The sequence below is a fragment of the Diabrotica virgifera genome, chromosome 6 (assembly GCF_917563875.1).
Source record: "Diabrotica virgifera virgifera chromosome 6, PGI_DIABVI_V3a".
NCBI classification, from domain to species: domain Eukaryota; kingdom Metazoa; phylum Arthropoda; class Insecta; order Coleoptera; family Chrysomelidae; genus Diabrotica; species Diabrotica virgifera.
This window is the reverse complement of record NC_065448.1, coordinates 130052662-130072304: the sequence shown is the minus strand read 5'-3', so window position 1 is coordinate 130072304 and position 19643 is coordinate 130052662. Positions and strand designations below refer to the sequence as shown.

General features: G+C 33.9%; 1 protein-coding gene and 1 long non-coding RNA gene across 4 annotated transcripts in view; one reads left to right on the top strand and one right to left on the bottom strand.

Moving 5' to 3' along the window:
- Positions 1–13574, top strand: part of LOC126886021 (zinc finger protein 678-like) — a 39934-nt gene extending 26360 nt beyond the window's left edge. The window contains exon 2 of the mRNA XM_050652858.1: positions 1382–13574. Within this exon, the coding sequence (XP_050508815.1) occupies positions 1382–2874 (1493 nt within the window). The 3' untranslated portion in view covers positions 2875–13574. The remainder of the gene's footprint in view (positions 1–1381) is intronic.
- Positions 13575–15414: 1840 nt separating this feature from the next.
- Positions 15415–18642, bottom strand: LOC126886019 (uncharacterized). Of its 3 annotated transcripts, none has more exons than XR_007698547.1 (3): positions 17462–18642; positions 17208–17380; positions 15415–15588 (listed from the first exon to the last, which is right to left on the bottom strand). It is a non-coding gene; the product is annotated as an uncharacterized LOC126886019 (long non-coding RNA). The 3 variants fall into 3 exon arrangements; XR_007698546.1 differs by having other exon boundaries at positions 17935–18642; XR_007698545.1 differs by having other exon boundaries at positions 17208–18642.
- Positions 18643–19643: the final 1001 nt, after the last annotated feature.

Below are 19643 nucleotides of genomic sequence, written 5' to 3'. Positions count from 1 at the left end.
CACTAGATAACAGTAACCTTTTAGCAGGAGTGACTAGTCTTCTCGCTCTAATAACATTATCTCCTATTTTTATACCTCCGTGGTCTGTTAAAAAAGTATCAACAACTTCTTTGCTGGAGAGGTAGATGCAGATTCTGGCGTTAGAAATTCTTGACGAAAAAAGTACATTTTTGGGCTGTACTAGTGATCCTACTGCTGTAACGTAGTCTTCTAATTTTAGTGTGTCTACTGCTGGGATAATAACGGCTTGGTCTTTCAAAGGGAATGTAGCTGCTTTTTGTTTGGTAATTGTAGAATAAGATGGTGTTTGTTGATCGGGTAACATTGGAGGACCCCTGTAGTCAGAAGTACCAGCCATCGGTAAAATTGTTAAATACTTTTAATTTTTAATTTTCTTGTTTCGTTTCATTATATTTTAATGGGTCAGTACGACTCTGTTAATTACAAAGTCTTTAACTTATCGAAGATATTAAAGGCAAAAACAAGTTTTTGTTAATCACCTTTGAATTTACAAAACTGTATGGCTGTATTGAAATTTGTTATTCTGTAAGATTTTGATGAAACCGTAAAAATATTGATAAAAGTACTTACGGCAATCAAATCACCACTAATAACCAAACTACTGATTATGTTTCTTATAATTAATTTAAAGATTTACTATAGTAAAACAATGGAAAACTTCGAGACTAAATCTCGGTGTGCTTAATCTACTAAGTTCAGGACCGCACTCGGGGGCTCATTTAATAGATATTTTTAAGTACTTTGACAAATGTTTATTAAGTTTATGTTATAAAATGTTTTTTATGTTATGTTTTTTACTCGCCGAAAAAAATATACATTCAATTACATATAACTCACTTTTAGTTAACATTAAAAGGTTTTTGTAGTAAGGGGTTTATTTCATTTTTTATTAGCTTCAATTTTGATAATTATAACTTTTTTCTAAAAACTTACACTTTTTGAGTTATTGATGAAAAATTGGTTAAAAACAAGCATTTTTCTCAAGAAAAATTAAAATCTTTGATCTGTAATAACTCAAAAAGTTTGGATTTATTTTAATAACTTTATATAACAAATGTTACTTGAAATTTGTCTCTCTATCGAATTATGGGGTTATTTTTAATACAATAATTTTCACCCCCGAGCGGGGGTGGCATCCACCTCCAGGGTAAAAGCGCAAGTTGGCACTATGTCACATTTGTTCCTTGAGATATCCTCTAACCACTCACCAATTTTCATGCAAATCAATGGAGGTTCAACGAAATCGGAGGTAATAGCTTATATCCACCTTCAGTGACTCCACTAATATGTTTTATTTTAATTATTATTAAGTTTTCATTCTATTCTCAAATATTTATATTATAGTTGGTTTGTATTTTAGGTTATATCCAAGATGAACACAAAATGGAAATTACGGAGACACTAATTGAACATTCATCTTACGAAGGAAATTATGTGAGTCCACATGCTGCAGGAACAGCATTAAGTCAAAATATGAAAATTGCCACTGGAAAAAGGCCTCATAAGTGCGAAATTTGTTTGAAGCAATTTAGCCACTTAAGTTTTTTGAAAACACATTTGAGAGTGCACACTGGAGAAAAACCTCACAAATGTGAAATTTGTTTAAAGCGATTTATTCAAGCAGGTAATTTGAAAAGACATTCAAGAACGCATACTGGAGAAAAACCCTACAAGTGTAAAATTTGTTTTATGCAGTTTTCGGAAACAAGTGTTCTGACGAGGCATTTAAGGATACACACTGGAGAAAAGCCTTACAAGTGCGAGATTTGTTCTAAGCAATTTAGTTTAGCGAAATCTTTACAAACACATTTGAGAGTGCACACTGGGGAGAAACCTTACACGTGTGAAACTTGTTTGAAACAGTTTTCCGAGAAAAATCATATGAAAAGTCATTTGAGAGTGCACACTGGGGAAAAGCCTTACACGTGTGAAATTTGTTGTAAAAAATTTAGCCACGCATGTTCTTTGAAAGGACATTTGAGAGTGCACAACGGAGACACACCTTACAAGTGTGAAATTTGTTTTAAGCAGTTTAGCCACGCGAGTTCTTTGAAAGGACATTTGAGAGTGCACACTGGAGACACACCTTACAAGTGTGAAATTTGTTTTAAGCAGTTTAGAGAAAAAGGTAATTTGAATAGACATTTTAGACTGCACACTGGAGCGAAACCTCACCTGTGTGAAATTTGTTTGATGCAGTTTTCCCAGAAAAGTCAATTGGAAAGTCATTTGAGAGTGCACATCGGAGAAAAACCTTACAAGTGCGATATTTGCTTTAAGACGTTTTCTCAGAATGGCCAGTTGAAAGTACATTCGAGGTTGCACACTGAAGGAAAACCATCCACATCTGAAATTTGTTTTAAACAGTTTACACAACGAAGTATATTGAAAAGACATTTAAAAGTGCACACTGGAGAAAAACCGCACAAGTGTGAAATTTGTTTTAAGCAGTTTTCCCAGACGTGTAATTTGAAAATACATTTGAGAGTGCACACTAAAGAAAAGCCTTATAAGTGTGAAATTTGTTTTAAGCAGTTTTCCCAGGCAGGTCATTTGAAAGAACATACGAGGATACACACTGGAGAGAAGCCTTACAAGTGTGACATTTGTTTTAATCATTTTAGACGACCAAGTTTATTGAAAAGACATCTAAGAGTGCACACTGGAGAAAAACAGCACAAGTGTGAAATTTGTTTTAAGCAGTTTTCCCAGGCAGGTCATTTAAAAGAACATACGAGGTTACACACTGGAGAAAAGCCTTACAAGTGTGACATTTGTTTCAGCCTATTTTCTCAAGCTAGTGCTCTGAAACATCATATGAGATCGCACACTGGAGAGAAACCACCCAAGTAGCAATTTTTCGACGCATTGGTTGTCAATACAAACAAATGCACTGTATATAACGTTGCCCGAGAGCATTTTCAGTTGTTTCGGCCAACGTCCCCTACCCCGACTGACATTACGATGTTACAACGTTAAGTAATACCTTTAGTTATACGGGCAACTAATTTATTACCATTGTGATAACTACATATCACAGTTCAGTTTTTTCAACAATCGCAACGACTTAAAAACGTTATAATGTTAAACTAATTTACGCCCTGGCCGACTCTCTAGTTGAGTAGTTGTCTGTCACGACCCTAGGTGTTGTTCTAGGGTTGTTACACGTTTGCGACAACTTCCAGAGAAAAATAATTTACTTTAAAACCTTATTTTTTTCTTATTATTATATATTTTATTTTGATGGAAATTTTCGATCTATTTAACAACCTGTTTATTTGTTTTTTTAATAGCTGGTTTCCATTCCACTGCCCATTGTTTTATCAGTAGATTCTTTTTAGGCCATGTAAATACAGTATATACAGTGATATCCACATCCGTCCTAAATGTCCCAAGAGGAATTCCACAAGATTGGAAACCTAATTATTCCAAACCACCAATTGGTAATTACCATTTTTTAGCTAAAATCTACTAAATCAAAAACTAAAATATACTTAAGGATTTTTGGGATATATTTGGGATTTTTTATAATAAAAACAACAGCTAACTTAAGGGGATAGGCGCAAAATGTCGCCTATTAAAATGTTCAATGTATTTTAAATGTTTTAATTTTTTGCGAATCCTGAGAAAACTAATAAGTATTTTTGAAAAATTTAAACGCAGAAAGAAAGATTACGTTATTACCGAGGACCGAAAGTCCCTGAAAACTTCTATAATGTTTATTTTAATAAGTTACAGGGGTGAAAAAAAGAAAAAATTTAGTGTGACTTTTAATTCGAAATATCTCATTCAAAAGAAACGTTTTCGTTTTTCTAAATAATGCAGTCTTTCATTGTGCGTTTAAATTTTTCAAAAATACTTATTATAGTTTCCTCATGATTCGAAAAAAATTGATCAAATTCTGTTGAAATAAACCAAAAATCTACTAAAAAATATTGCCTACTAGAATTTTTTTAAAAAATATCAAAAATCTACCAAAAAAGTAGAAATCTACTAAATGTGGCAACGCTGTTAAGGAGAATGATACACTTTTGACACTGGTCACATGACCTCTGTCACCCAATAAGAGGGTGCTTTCTAAAATGGTTTTGATAGTCGGCGCGGCCGAATTTGGTTGGCGATTGGACTTCTAAGTTGTCTTATCCATCTAGGGTTGGTAATAAGGTATTTTTTAGTAATATTGGTAATATTGTTTAATGCGCCATTTTGGTTTTACTTGAGATTTTTGGGATGTAAAGAAAATGAAGACACAGAATATAAAAAATGCAGACATTTTCTGATACCTTTAAAAGCACCATCAATACATTAAGTTTATACAGAACATATTTAACATAAATTTTGACTTTTATATTAAAATTTGATTTTTTAATTTGCATATTTTTTATCAAAAATGTCATAAAAAAGGAGCGCGTGTGTTTTTTAAAGGTGAAATATCCATATTTGACGGTAATCTGAGATGCGTTTATAAATTTCACATCAGGTAATAAGTCCTTTATGTATTTATATAAATTTAAATACCCAATACGATGTCAAAACAGTTTACTTTTTGGTTTTTGCATTCACCATACAGGTGTTAAAAATATAGGTAAAAAAAACATAACCAGTCTGACTCCTTGAGCAACCATTGCACGCGCAGGGGCTTTTTATAGTCGCTTCAGTTGTCTTATGATGCAACGCTTATGAGACGATGTTGCTTAAATATAGGAGGTTGTCTAGGCAACGTCAAGACAACTCAAAAATCGTCCATCAAATTAGTGCAGAATAGGGTCGTCTTCTAGGCAATAACAACGTTGTAAGAAAGCGTTGCCACGCGGTAGACAACGTTGTCGCGTCGACAAATTGCTACTTGGGCATAGGAATATGAAAGGTGTTTTAACCCTTTGCACTCGTATACATTTTCTATTGTGATGACACTCTGCTCAGATTATTATTTTATCTTCGTATCTGTCTACTCAGAATTTCGTTTTATATGGGAATTTTTTTAAAATGCGTTAAAATTGCGAAGTAGCTATTAGTTCAAAACCTCATGAACCTCGTAAATACGCATGCCCGAAAAAATAAATGGAACCTAAAAACATTCACCATTTTAATTTCATAGGAAATTAGGCGACAGGGTAGGATTTGCACGTGCTAAATGATGTCGAGTATTTCCAATAAACATGACATATTATGTTTCTCTAATTTTAAAGAAATTAGTTAGTCATCGCATTTTTATTTTATCTCACATTGAAAGATGTAATAAAAATTTACGACTTCCTGTCTTCACTGCCGATAAAAATTGCTGTGTAAAAATGTAAAATATTTACATTGCACTAATTTGGCTTATAAATAAACCTTTTAGGAACTGAAAAATATCTAGAGTCTAGAGGTCAAATAAATAAATAACAAATCAATGTATGATAGAAAAATAATAGGATTTTGGTTTTAAATTCAGCAAAATATGTTTATAGGAGACGAAAACCTCGAATTCCTTGGGAAAAATATTCCCATGAAATTTTTTGCATAATAATCACTTTCATAAAATCCCGCAGAATAATGTTCAAGAGGTCGCCCATACAAAAAGTGGTCCTAATTTATTAAACAGTTTTGTTTAAATCCTTTTTTAGGTTGTGATAAGGGCCTCAAACGGCTAAAAACAATGTTTTAAAATCAAATAAGCCCAAACTAAAGTATCAGAAACTGATAGAACAAGGTTTGGTGAATTCAGAAATAATTGTGTTTTTGAGCCTTAAAAATCATCATTTTTGGTTTTTTTAATTTTTAAATTATTTATAAGTTGAAAACGATCAACTTTAGAGAAAAATTACAATAAACCTTTTTTATTCAGAATGATTAAAAAAACTGGAAAAAAATTTGTCCGGGCAGATGAAATTGATTTATACAATTTGTTTAAAAACAATTATTGTTTAAATAAATTAGAACCACTTCTGCTGGTATTATGTTTTAAGACGAAATAAGTTAAATATAAAGTTATGAATTAATAATCACAAAAAAAAAAATAAAAATATTAAGCTATTTCACTAACGCAAAAACTAGTTCGTCTCTGTCTCGCTACGATAACGCACTGAAGAGAACTACATGTTTTTAGCAACGCCTGATATCATTGTTTCGTTCGTAGATCGACGTCACTAAATGATTACGTCAGGTCCACGATATTATGAATTACCAATACATTTATAGTCCAAGAGCTGGGAACGGATTTTGCTCGTGATAAGTAATATGGTCAAACTATACATGGATATGTTGAAGTTGTGTACGTACATGACTTTCCCCTACGGGTGGAAACCAGTGTGGGGGACGAGGGTAGTTAGGGGCCGTTCAAGTATTACGTAACGCAGGTTGGGGAGGGGGGTCAAAAATCTTAAAAAATTGCGTTACGTAATACGTGAATGACCCATTACGGTACATTATATAGGGGGAAGGGGGGTCAAAAATCGCGTTACGTAATGCTTGAACGCCACCTTATAAGGGATCAAAGTCGCTGTTTTTATAAATTTTTTTGGGACGTGCATTATCGAGAATAAGTAGCTCATGACGTAACTAAGCAAAATCCCCAGGTGCGGAAACCAGAGTGGGGGACGAGGGTAGTTTTAAGAGGTAAATGTCGCGGTTTTTTTTATCTTATGGCGCCCCTGATTGAGATAATGCAATAAAATTTGGTAATACTAGATCATGACGTAACTAAGCAAAATCTCCAGGGGCAGAACGCTGCGTGGGGGACAACGGGGTGGTGGTCGAGGGTAAATATAAGAATTCTAAGGTTTTTTTGTTACGTTTGTGCTCGAGATAGTGCACAAAAATTTAGTAGATAATGACGTAATCCCTTTGCCCACCACTCCTTTATACCCCACAAAGCATTCCGGCCCTGGAGATATTGCTTAGTTACGTCAAGATCTACTTATTCCCAAATTTTTGCGCAATATCTCAATCATGAGCGTCCCAAAAAACTGTTATATTTGTTATATTCACCCCTGCCCATCACCCCTTTGTCCCCCACGCTGCGTTCCGCCCCTGGAGATTTTGTTTAGTTACATTATGATCTACTTATTCCCAAATTTTGGTGCATCTCAATTATAAGTGTCACAAAAAAAAATAAGAAAAACCGCGACTTTGACTCCTTATAACTACCTTCGTCCCACAATCTGGTTTCCGCCCCTGGAGATTTTACTTAGTTACGTCATGATCTACTTATTACTGTAAGTAATTAAAAAAAAACATGATATGCCGCCTATAGGGCGACATACGAGTGCAACGTTAAAACGCATCCTCCCGCCACTACGGCGACATACGCGTGCAAAGGGTTAAATGTGTCTTTTGGTCCATTTAATTGACGACAATTTCGTCTTTATGCATGATAATACACAGCGGCATACTGCAAGAATCGTGGTAAATTACCTGGGCAAAGAATGGCCAGTCTGCAGCCCTGATCTGAATATCATCAAACGTCTTTGGATGAAGATCATCGTAGGGTTAGAAGTCGACAAGGCCAGCCAGAAAGTCTTGCATAATTTCAAAATATGCTTCGAGGATAATATGGACGTATTCCTAAGTTTGTATTAAAAATTTGTTCCTTTCCCTTCCAAATCGTATGCAAACGGTTATTGATGTTTTAGGGCATTAGACAATTTTGTTCAAGTTAATTCGTAATTTTTATGTTTGTAATTCGTTTCGATATTACACTATTTTCTTTTGTAGCCTTCTAATTAAATAAATTAAGCTAAGAAATCAAGCAGTAATGGTCATTTTTTGTTTTAAAAATGAAATATGTTCAGTATACAATTAATATGAAGCAGTTCATAAAACTTTCAACGAATTTTTATTTTCGGAAATTTATAGGGTGACCACTTTTTTGCTGGTCAGTATATTATTGGTATTAAAAAAATATCTTTTGGAAAACTGCAATGTTGTGTCAAGGTAGCAATCCAGATATTTAAAGAATTTAAATTTTTTTAAAAAACAAAATTTTATTTTAGCTGACCCGACGGTCATTGTCCTGTCTTAGCTATATCTATGAGTCAAAAAATGAATATAATCTGGGGCGTTTCCGCAATTCAATATATTAGACCAGGGCATTTAGCCACAATATAAATATATATTTTTTGACGCAGTTTTCCCAGAAAAGTTATTTGGACAATCATTTGTGAGTGCACACTGGGGAAAAACCTTTCACGTATGAAATTTGTTGTAAACAGTTTAACTAAGCAAGTTCTTTGAAAGGACATTTGAGAGTGCACTCTGAAGAAAAATCTGACAAGTGTGAAATTTGTTTTAGGCAGTTTAGTCAAGCAACTTCGTTGAAAGCACATTTGAGAGTGCACACTGATGAAAAATCTTACAAGTGTGAAATTTGTTTCAGGCAGTTTAGAGAAAAAAGTAATTTGAAAAGCCATTGGAGAGTGCACACTGAAAAGAAACCTCACATGTGTGAAATTTGTTTGTGCAGTTTTCCCAGAAGAAAAGTCATTTGAGAGTGCACACTGGGGAAAAACCCGTCACGTATGAAATTTGTTTTAAACAGTTTAACTAAGCAAGTTCTTTGAAAGGACATTTGAGAGTGCACTCTGAAGAAAAATCTTACAAGTGTGACATTTGTTTCAGGCAGTTTAGAGAAAAAAGTAATTTGAAAAGACATTTGAGAGTGCACACTGAAGAGAAACCTCACATGTGTGAAATTTGTGTGATGCAGTTTTCCCAGAAGAAAAGTCATTTGAGAGTGCACACTGGGGAAAAACCTTTCACGTATGAAATTTGTTGTAAACAGTTTAACTCAGCAAGTTCTTTGAAAGGACATTTGAGAGTGCACTCTGAGGAAAAATCTGACAAGTGTGAAATTTGTTTTAGGCAGTTTAGAGAAAAAAAAGTAATTTGAACAGACATTTGAGAGTGCACACTGAAGAGAAACCTCACATGTGTGAAATTTGTTTGATGCAGTTTTCCCAGAAAGGTCAATTGGAAAGTCATTTGAGAGTGCACACCGGAGAAAACCTTACAAGTGCGATATTTGCTTTAAGATGTTTTCTCTGAATGGCCAGTTGAAAGTAAATTCGAGGTTGCACACTGGAGAAAAACCATCCACATCTGAAATTTGTTTTAAACAGTTTAGACGACGAAGTATATTGAAAAGACAGCTAAAAGTGCACACTGGAGAACAACCGCACAAGTGTGAAATTTGTTTTAAGCAGTTTTCTCAGACATGTAATTGGAAAAGACATACATACGAGGTTACACACTGGAGAAAAGCCTTACAAGTGTGACATTTGTTTTAGCCTATTTTCTCAAGCTAGTGTTTTGTGTCTTTTGGTCCATTTAATTGGGGACAATTTCGTAATACATGGCCGGATACTGCAAGAATCGGGGTAAATTACCTGGGCAAAGAATGGCCAGCCTGCAGCCCTGATCTGAATATTATCAAACGTCTTTGGATGAAGATCATCGTAGGGTTAGAAGTCAACAAGGCCAGCCAGAAAGTCTTGCATAATTTCAAAATATGCTTCGAGAATAACATGAACGTATTCCTTAAGTTTGTATTAAAAATTTGTTAAAGTTAATTCGTAATGTTTGTTTGTAATTCGTTTCGATATTACACTATTTTCTTTTGTAGCCTTCTAATTAAATAAATTACGCTAAGGAATCAAGCAGTAATGGTCATTTTTTTTGTTTTAAAAATGAAAGAGGTTCAGTATACAATATGAAGCAGTGCATAAAACTTCCAACGAATTTTTATTTTCGGAAATTTATAGGGTGGCCACTTTTTTGCTAGTCAGTATATTATTGGTATTAAAAAAATATCTTTTGGAAAACTGCAATGTTGTGTCAAGGTAGAAATCCAGATAAGATATTTAAAGAATTTAAATTTTTTTAAAAGACAAATTTTATTTTAGCTGACCCGACGGTCATTGTCCTGTCTTAGCTATATCTATGAGTCAAAAAATGAGTAGAATCTGGGCCGTTTCCAGAATTCAATATATTAGACCAGAGCATTTAGCACAATATAAATATATTTTTTGACGCAGTTTTCCCAGAAAAGTCATTTGGACAATCATTTGTGAGTGAACACTGGGACAGCGCCGGTTTAACCAGGGGACTTTTCGGGGCTGTAGCACCGGGCGGTTGAAGGTTCCCGGGCGGTACGCGCCAAGCGCGTGCTGTTCTGAAATTATATGGTAATGGTAAAATAAAATTTGCATACAAATCCACATGATTGTTCCACTACTGGAACTATTGTCAGAATATGATCCATTTTTAAATGATCATATTAATAAACGAGCAAATTAGGTAAGGGCAAAACGTCATATCTATCAAAAGATCAGAACATATGGAGCATATGGAATTACTGAATATTTTGTCCAATCGAGTCATTGATGAAATTGTTAGACAAATTAAGGCAAACAAATACTATTTTATAAGTATAGATTCAACAGCTGACATAACACACCATGACTAACTTACAGTGATTTTGAGATATTGTTACAATAAAGGGAATCCCGTGGAAAGATTCGTGGGATTTTGTAAAAACACTGCACTGGGCATAGCTCACAAGAACTTGAGGAAACAGTTATTGGAATGTTAAGAGTCTTTGAAATCAGATATTAAGAACTGTAGAGACCAGTCTTACGATAATGCCAGTAATATGAGTGGCAAGTATTCTGGTTTGCAAGCACGTATTAAAAATTACAATGATTAGCTCTTTGTGCTGTGTGCTGCTCACTCTTTAAATTTGGTTGTCCAAAATGCAGTAGATTGTTGTTTGGAAGCAACGTATTTTTTTATTGTTTATTATATTTTTATTTCAATTATTCTAATTGTTTAAAAAGTAGTAAACTTTGTATCTAGGGCATTTAGTTGTTTTCCTCGTTTTGCGAGAGATGTCGCTAGATTGCGTCTCAAAAGGTGGAATCATTGTATCGCGATGGTTTCCCTTAAATAGGCAGGGTTGTTAATGTTCGCTTTAGAGTTGTGACTGCATAGCTTCACTGAAGATGCATGGGCTGCTGAAATAGCTATATGGAGATGGTGGTCCAACTCTGAATCGAATAAAAACAAAAACTGCCTTTATTATTATGTTTTTATGTTGGTACAAGCTATCTACAATTTTTTCTCCGTGTCGGGGCAGACATTGTTACCTAAAAGAGTGAATACTTCTCGTTTTGATGCCGTAAAAGCGTTAAAAAGCAATTACGGTTTGATTGAAATGTCAACGGATTTAAATGAGAAAAATGTAGTAAGAGTTGAAGCAGCTTCTCTATCGGAAAAACTTGATTTGTTGGAAAACAGAACAATTTTATCATTCTGGATTGACGTTTTACAAAGGTTAATGAGGTGAATAAAGCAGTACAAAAGGAAAATATGGATTTAAGCATAACCGCTCATCTGGTATCATCTTTAGCAGATTACTTTGATTTCTTACGTGATCATTTGATCACTACGAGGCCTTAGGAATGTTGTTAACAGGGAACGAAAATTATGCTGAGAAGAGAATTATCAAAAAAATTGCAATTAGGGGAAAAGAATTCGGAGGCAAGTTTAAGCCAAACAGAAAAAGTGCGAATACAATGTGATGTGTTTATAACAGACAATGTTAAGTCGGAGATTATTCGTCGATGTGAGAGCTATAAATCTTGTTCAAAAGCATTTGAATTTTTGTTTAAACTAAAAACTCCGGAAGATGAAGATATTTTCAGATCGGCAACCGAATTACAACAAAAATACAAGGAGGATTTGGACGAGTATTTTCTCCAAGAATGTGTTCATTTAAAGCATTTGTTAACGTCTCTTCCCCAATTAAAAATAGACACTTCAGAATTGGTACAGGTTTTATACGATAATAAAGTAATATCTATATTTCCAAACGCGGATATTTGCCTGCGTATTTTTTTTTCCATAATGGTCGCAAATGCAAGTGGCGAACGCTCTCTTTCGACACAAAAAAGGGTAAAGACCTACTTAAGAAATGCAATTTCCCAAAAAATTTAAACTCCTTAGCAGTTTTATCCATTAAAGGGGGCCTACTAAATGAATTAAATATAAATAATATCATCGAAAACTTCGCTTCAGTTAAAGCAAGAAAATAAGCTTTTCAATAGTAAAGGTACTTGATTACCTACGCCCACCTTATGTTACCTGTTTGAATGTTATTAGGTACATTTTTATTTTAGGTTCATTTAAGTTTTAAACCAAAAAAGTTGTAATTGTTTTCCTTATTTTAATAAAGTGGTATTCAAAATATATGTTTTGTTGAATTGAAATAAAGTTAAGAAATATTTTTGAGCCTGGGGGCGTGGCATCCGTATCAGCACCGGGAGGCCGACTGTGTTAAACCGGTACTGCACTGGGGAAAAACCTTTCACGTATGAAATTTGTTGTAAACAGTTTAACTAAGCAAGTTCTTTGAAAGGACATTTGAGAGTGCACACTGAAGAAAAATCTTACAAGTGTGAAATTTGTTTCAGGCAGTTTAGAGAAAAAAGTAATTTGAAAAGACATTTGAGAGTGCACACTGAAGAGAAACATCACATGTGTGAAATTTTTTTGATGCAGTTTTCCCAGAAGAAAAGTCATTTGAGAGTGCACACTGGGGAAAACCTTACACGTCGTGCGATATTGGTTTTAAGAACTAGTAACTTAAAAACACATTTGAGATTGCACACTGGAGAAAAGCCCTACAAGAGTGACATTTGTTTTAGCCTATTTTCTTAAGCTAGTGCTCTGAAACATCATATGAGATCGCACACTGGAGAAAAAAACAGAAATATGAAAGGTGTTTTAAATCTCGTATTGTTGAAGAGGCAAAGGCAGTTATGGAAGAGTTAGACGTGGAGATAAGTGTTTCTCGTCTTAGAGGCGGACAAAGACACAGGGAAACTGCGATCAGAATGATGATACTGTAACATATTGAAGATTAACTGTTTTTATTCCAACACTGGACGGTGTTACGACTGACATGAGAGAACGTTTTGCTGAAGAAAATTTATCATTTAAAATTCAACATAAGTACTTTTGCCCTCACAACTACTGAAACATAACGGTGTAATCATCTGACAGATAAATTGAATCTGTGCTCAACTGAACTACCTTTTTTTGAAGAAGAATCATCCTTTGTAGTTAAAAAGAGACTAATGGGAGAGATTCTTCTATAAATACACGCAAACGAGCATCAACGCCCTTAATGAGCATGATTCTATTATGCAAGCATTGTCTGTTTGTCCTAGATCTGACTATTCAACTTTGCATACGCTGTACAAAATATTTGTTTGTCTACATGTATCTATTGCTACAGTACAAAGAAGTTTTTCAACATTGCGACGTACAAAGACATCGCTGAGGTCGACAATGAAGGAGGAACGACTTAATGGCTTAGCTCTGTTGAACACTCGCCCTGAGATTGATTGTCCTATTGACGTTGTAATTAACCAATTTGCCAGGAAGAAAGGAAGAATAGACGCATAGAATTCATCATTTAACAAAGAGAATCCCAATTGTAACTTTTTTATATCATAAGATGGCATTGTCTTATAAGTGTATAATCAGTTTAAATAAAGCTTTTTTAAACATTGCATGTGACTTATTTTTTCAATACGATAAAGGTAACGGTAGCTCAAAATATCTTTAGTACCCCTCTCCTTGAGTTTTTTCTGTATCCTACACTGTGACAAACACAAGAAAAGAATGAAAAGAGATGGACAAATGATTAATGAAGGGGGGGGCAGAACGATAGGAACAATAAATTCAATATTGAAAGCAAAAAATATATATGTATCAAGAACCGTTAAACTGCGAGTCTATGAGACAGTAATCAGGCCAATAGTAATGTATGCCAGCGAAACATGGATTGTGAAACAACAAGAAGAATAAAAGAGATTTGGGAAATAAAGGATATCTGGAAAATCTTTTGAGGAATCCAGACAGTAGCGAATATTTGGAGAAGACAAACAAATAAAGAACTAATGGGGACGTATCTCTTCTTAAGGTGTCTTCTCCATTACTGTTGGCTATAACCAGTGGCGGCTCGTCAGGGTCGGCAGTGCCGACCCACACATTTATGGACACATCATCATCAACCCGTACGCGTCCACTGCTGGACATAGGTCTCCATCTTTCTCTGTTTTGTGCGGCTTGCATCCAGTTGCCGACAATACGTTTCAGATCGTCAGCCCATCTGGTTGGTGGTCGTCCTCTGCTCCGTAGTGCTTCTTCTCGTGGCCTCCACTCGACAATACGTTTTGTCCATCGGTTGTCTGACAATCTGGCGACGTGTCCTGCCCAATTCCACTTGAGCGACGCGATTCTTTCGACGGCGTCCGCTGTTTTTGTTCTACGACGTATTTCTTCGTTTGGGATTCGGTCCCTCAGGGAGACACCCAACATCTGGCGCTCCATAGCCCTTTGAGTTATGCGAATCTTGTTCACTACCATTTTTGTGAGTGTTAATGTTTCCGCTCCATAAGTGAGTACAGGCAATACACACTGGTCAAAGATTTTCCTTTTCAGGCATATGTCCGATTTAAATACATAGCTCAGTTTACCAAACGCTGCCCAGGCTAATCCTATGCGACGTGGGAGCTCGCACGTCTGGTTATCTCTTCCCAATCGAATTTCATGTCCCAAGTACTTATAAGATGCAGTCTGCTCAATATTCATTCCATCAAGAACAATATTACGATTTTATTTCAACCCTAATAACACAAAACATTCCATGAATGTTCCTAGAATGTACTCACAGGACATTCCAAACATTCCTGGAATGTCCCCAAATGCACACGAATGTCCCTGGAAAGTCCCTGGAATGTGCTGTGTCAGCATTTTAAATATTCTTAGAATGTTCTGTTGGAACATTCCATGAATGTCTACGAATGTTCTTTGGACATTCACAGTATATGTTTTAGACTGAATGTCTTGTTGAAACATTCCATGAATGTTCTTTGGACATTCACAGTATATTTTTAGACTGAATGTCTTGTTGGGACATTCCATGAATGTTGGAACATTCCATGAATGTTCTTTGGACATTCACAGTATATTTTTTAGACTAAATGTCTTGTTGGAACATTCCATGAATGTCTACGAACGTTCTTTGAACATTCACAGTATATTTTTTAGACATTCTCTGAAATATATCGTCAGTGCTGTGACAATACCTCCTATATCTTTTTTCATGAGGTTTGCAGGAGACGAAAAACATTTTTTAAGGTCACCTCCTGTTGCATACGTAAGTTCTGGCTTGTTTTGTAGTAAATAGATAGTTAAATTTACTGCAAAACAAGTCAAAAAATATATGAAAACAGGAGGTGGCCCAAACAAGTTTTTAGTCTATCTTACAAATCTCATGAAAAAACAGATAGGAGGTATTGTCACATCACTGACGATATGTGGCCATACCAAATAATGCATCCTTGATAAATATAAACATTTTTATTGCAAAAAATTTTTTCATACATTTTTTTAATGTAATTTACTGATATTCCTATAAAAAATGTGTCACATTTGCTTTGTAAACCTTTCTTTTGCCTTTCATAGCCACATATTCCATTTCCTTCCTGGTTTTTTGTAGACCACTTCTCTCAGCTGATTCTAAAAGAAAATAAAATAAATGGTAATTTTTCTATCCTTTACAATTAACAATCAGAAGAAATATTTACAGGTAATAATATGCATATAATAATAATAATAAAATAAATAATAAATTAAATAATATTTAAATAAATAATAAATAATATTTAATAAAGAAAATAATAAAACATTTTGTATTTTGACAACGACGTCCGATGTGGAAGTAGAAACCATAATAAAGTTATTTTTTCAAGTAAATTCTGGCTTATTTCCCCATTAAAATAGTTACAATAATTACAAAAATGCCACAAAGAAATAGCTTTTTCACAAACTAATAAGTATTTTGTTTTATTATATTTATTGTTTTTATTATTTACTTTAACTTAAGATTATAACTTAATTCTTGTTTTCTATTTCTGATGTTTTTATTTATTTGCATTCAATATTAATCTGTTTTCTTGTATAATCTACTTCGCAATAATTATGTGATATATTGGACTTAAAATGAATTCAAAAATTTTTTGTAATTGGGCAACAATGTCAACTTAGATCTCTGATGTAGATAATGAAGAACAACGGTATCTACAGTTGGAAAAATGAAAGAATAGGGCTTTTCATCAATTGTCATTTGTTTCGAGCTTCTGTCATGTGTCACATAATATTAATATATCTACGTCATATGTCTTTGGTTTGTATCTATTATTGTATATACCAATAACGTATGTCGTAGATATATTAATATTATGTGACACATGACAAAAGCTCGAAACAAATGACTGTGAATGAAAAGCCCTATACCCATGAACGATCACATCAATCACTTATTTTGTATTTGCTATCTTTTTCTATTTTAGAACAAATAGAAAATGATATAAAAACATTAAAAATAAAAAACTGGAGAAAAAAAGCACGAAACAGATCAGAGTGGAGAAGAATCCTGGAACAGGCCAAGACCCAGAAAGGGCTGTCGAGCCAATGATGATGATGATCTTTTTCTATAGGTAACAAACGTTTGTGATTTATAGAAAAAGACAGCAAATAGGGCTTTTCATCAACTGTCATTTGTTTCGAGCTTCTGTCATGTGTCACATAATATTAATATATCTACGTCATACGTCTTTGGTTTGTATCATTGGTATATGCCAATAACTTATGACGTAGATATAGTAATATTGTGTGACACATGACAGAAGCTCGAAACAAATGACTGTGAATGAAAAAGCCCTATACAAAATAAGTGATTGATGTGATCGTTCATGGTTATAGGGTTTTTCATTCAGTCATTTGTTTCGAGCTTCTGTCATGTGTCACATAATATTAATATATCTACGTCATACGTTATTGATATAATCAATGATACAAACCAAAGATGTATGACGTAGATATATTAATATATGTGACACATGACAGAAGCTCGAAACAAATGACAATGAACAAAGCCCTATATTGCTTTTCATCGATTGTCATTTGTTTCGAGCTTCTGTCATATGTTATATAATCTGTGTATAATATTAATACAACACGGATTATACGACATATGACAGTAGCTCGAAACAAATGACTGTAAATGAAAAGCCCTATTCTTTAATTTTTCCAACTGTATATTGTAATTGTATTATTAATTGGGTTAAGCATATTACCTGTGTGATATAAGCTATTGGAACAGCACAGTCTCTCAAACGGTTGAAAGTGAAGTTCACGGTTGAAAGTGAAGTTCTGTCAATATCTTTTTCTAAAAAATGTTTTGAACATACTGCTCTATTAACAAATCTGATCAATACTTCATGCCTTCTTCGCAGGATCTTCTGGAAAGCTAAAAATACAAAATATATGCATTACTGAGCATTATTAACAAATTTTAGTTTTAAATAAAAAATATGATTAATGAACTCACAAAATATTATAAAAAGCAGCTTAGAAATTGTTTATTAGTATAGTCGTTTCCCTAGCCACAACTGGCTAGTGATTTTAGTAGGTAATTTTTTTGTTTTTGGCCATTTTTGCCAAAATTACTAACTATTTAGTTATTTTTTTGCCAATTTTACCAAATTGTCAAAATTATTTACTAAAATCACTAGCCAGTTGTGTCTGAGACTAAGTTTAGCGAACCGACTGTACTATTCATACTGTGTATTCATTAGTTGGTACTATTATAGTGTGTGGTCTACCATCCTGTTTATAAACGCATACATTAGCAAAAACGCAAAAAAAATTTTAATTTTACAAATAATCCGTTTGTTATTATCTCTATTTACTATTTTTGTTAGGAATAAGCAAGTTTGTGGCTTATTCGCAATTATTAAAATAATAAATGGATATTTTCTGAAATAGGGGCATGCCTTTGTTTACATATTTGCATATACTAACCTTTGAAACATTATTCCTGCAGATTTTTTATCTACATTGCTTCTGCTACTCCAACTGATTTTATGCACTATATTAATAATACTATTAAAGTTATTATAAAAGTATCCGAATTAAAAAATATTCTTAAAAAGCACAAATAAAAACAAACAACGATCACGCACGGCAAGGTGGCCAAGGCCAAGATGCATGTCAAGATGGCCGAAGCACCGAAGTCTGAAGTGAGGTCATTGGTCGTTTTTAGTCACGTGATGCCCTCTCTAAGCACCATGCACAAATACATGCGCCGTGAGTTTGAAAATGAACATATTAACAAAAGGAACATTGGTAGTATGTTCACAGAATGTCTTATGGTAACATTCCACGAATAATTTAATCAGATGTTCACCGAATGTTCCCTAAATGTCCAGGACATTCAAATATTGATAGAACTTTGGTAGTACATTCCTGGAATGTTGTGTGTTGTTAGGGAAGCATATCAAAAAATTTATATTTTTCTTTACATCAAGAACTTCCTCCGCCACCTGAATACATATTTAAGTATAACCTGCCAAAGCAAGATATTTCTACTATCGTCAGATTAAAAACTCGACACGGAAAATATGAGGCACATCTGCACAAATTAGGAATAGTTAATTCATCAGTCTGTTTTTGTGATAATGTTTCGATTAGAGATTTGAACCATATTTTCTTTGAATGCAAAATTAACGAGAGATATATAAATAAACTGTATTACAATTTACGACAAACACAAGTTCATTTTCCATTTAGTATAGAATATCTACTAAGTTGTCATAAAATGGAAATATTTAAATTACTCATAAACTACTTGAAAGAAACAAATATAGTCATTTGAGTCAGATAGGTGGGAATATAACAAAACTAATAAATTGAGGTAAAAATAAAATAAAAATCTGTGGCTAACGGACCCGCATCCAAGCCATTTTTTCACAGACATACACAATATTACGATTTAGCACCAGATTAGTCATTATTTGCGTCTTGTTGATGTTAGATGGACACAGATTTTTTTAAATATATGTTAATCAGAGTTGATGATATTCATTTCTGTGAAATAAACAAAAATATCTGTGAGATAATACAGACTAATTTTATTCATTGTTTTTAAAAGAATTCGATCGATCCGATACGTTAAGTGATCCCTGTGCGTAAGAGACTTTTCAAATTAATGATCCTAGCCATGCACCCGATTGCGATTGTGTGAATTCTTATAAGGCCCGCTTCGGCAAGCTGTCCCCAGATTGACCATTTGCTTGTAATAACAAGCTATGGAATATTAGCCGATAGGCAACCAATTATACATTCCCCGTATTTATTTGAATGGCAAGTACGGCAGATAAACAATCTGCCGAGCGGTGATCTGCAAACGGCAACAAGACACGTACCTATAAACCAAGGCGCATATATCTGTAAAAATATTAAACTGTTAAAAATATTATTTTAGTAACATTAATTTGGACGTTGAGAGGTGACTCATATTTGTTTGCAGAAATGGCTTGAAAATAACTCATATAATAATATTTGAGTTATCCTCCCACTCAAAAAGGTCCGGAACATTGTTTAAATAATCAAAATGTCAAAAAATGGAAGGAAAAATTTGATTTTTTTCTTCATTTTTGATTATAACTTTAAAAGTGTTCATTTTCGAGAAAAGTTGCACTGACATAAAAGTTGCGTAATTAAATTTCCTA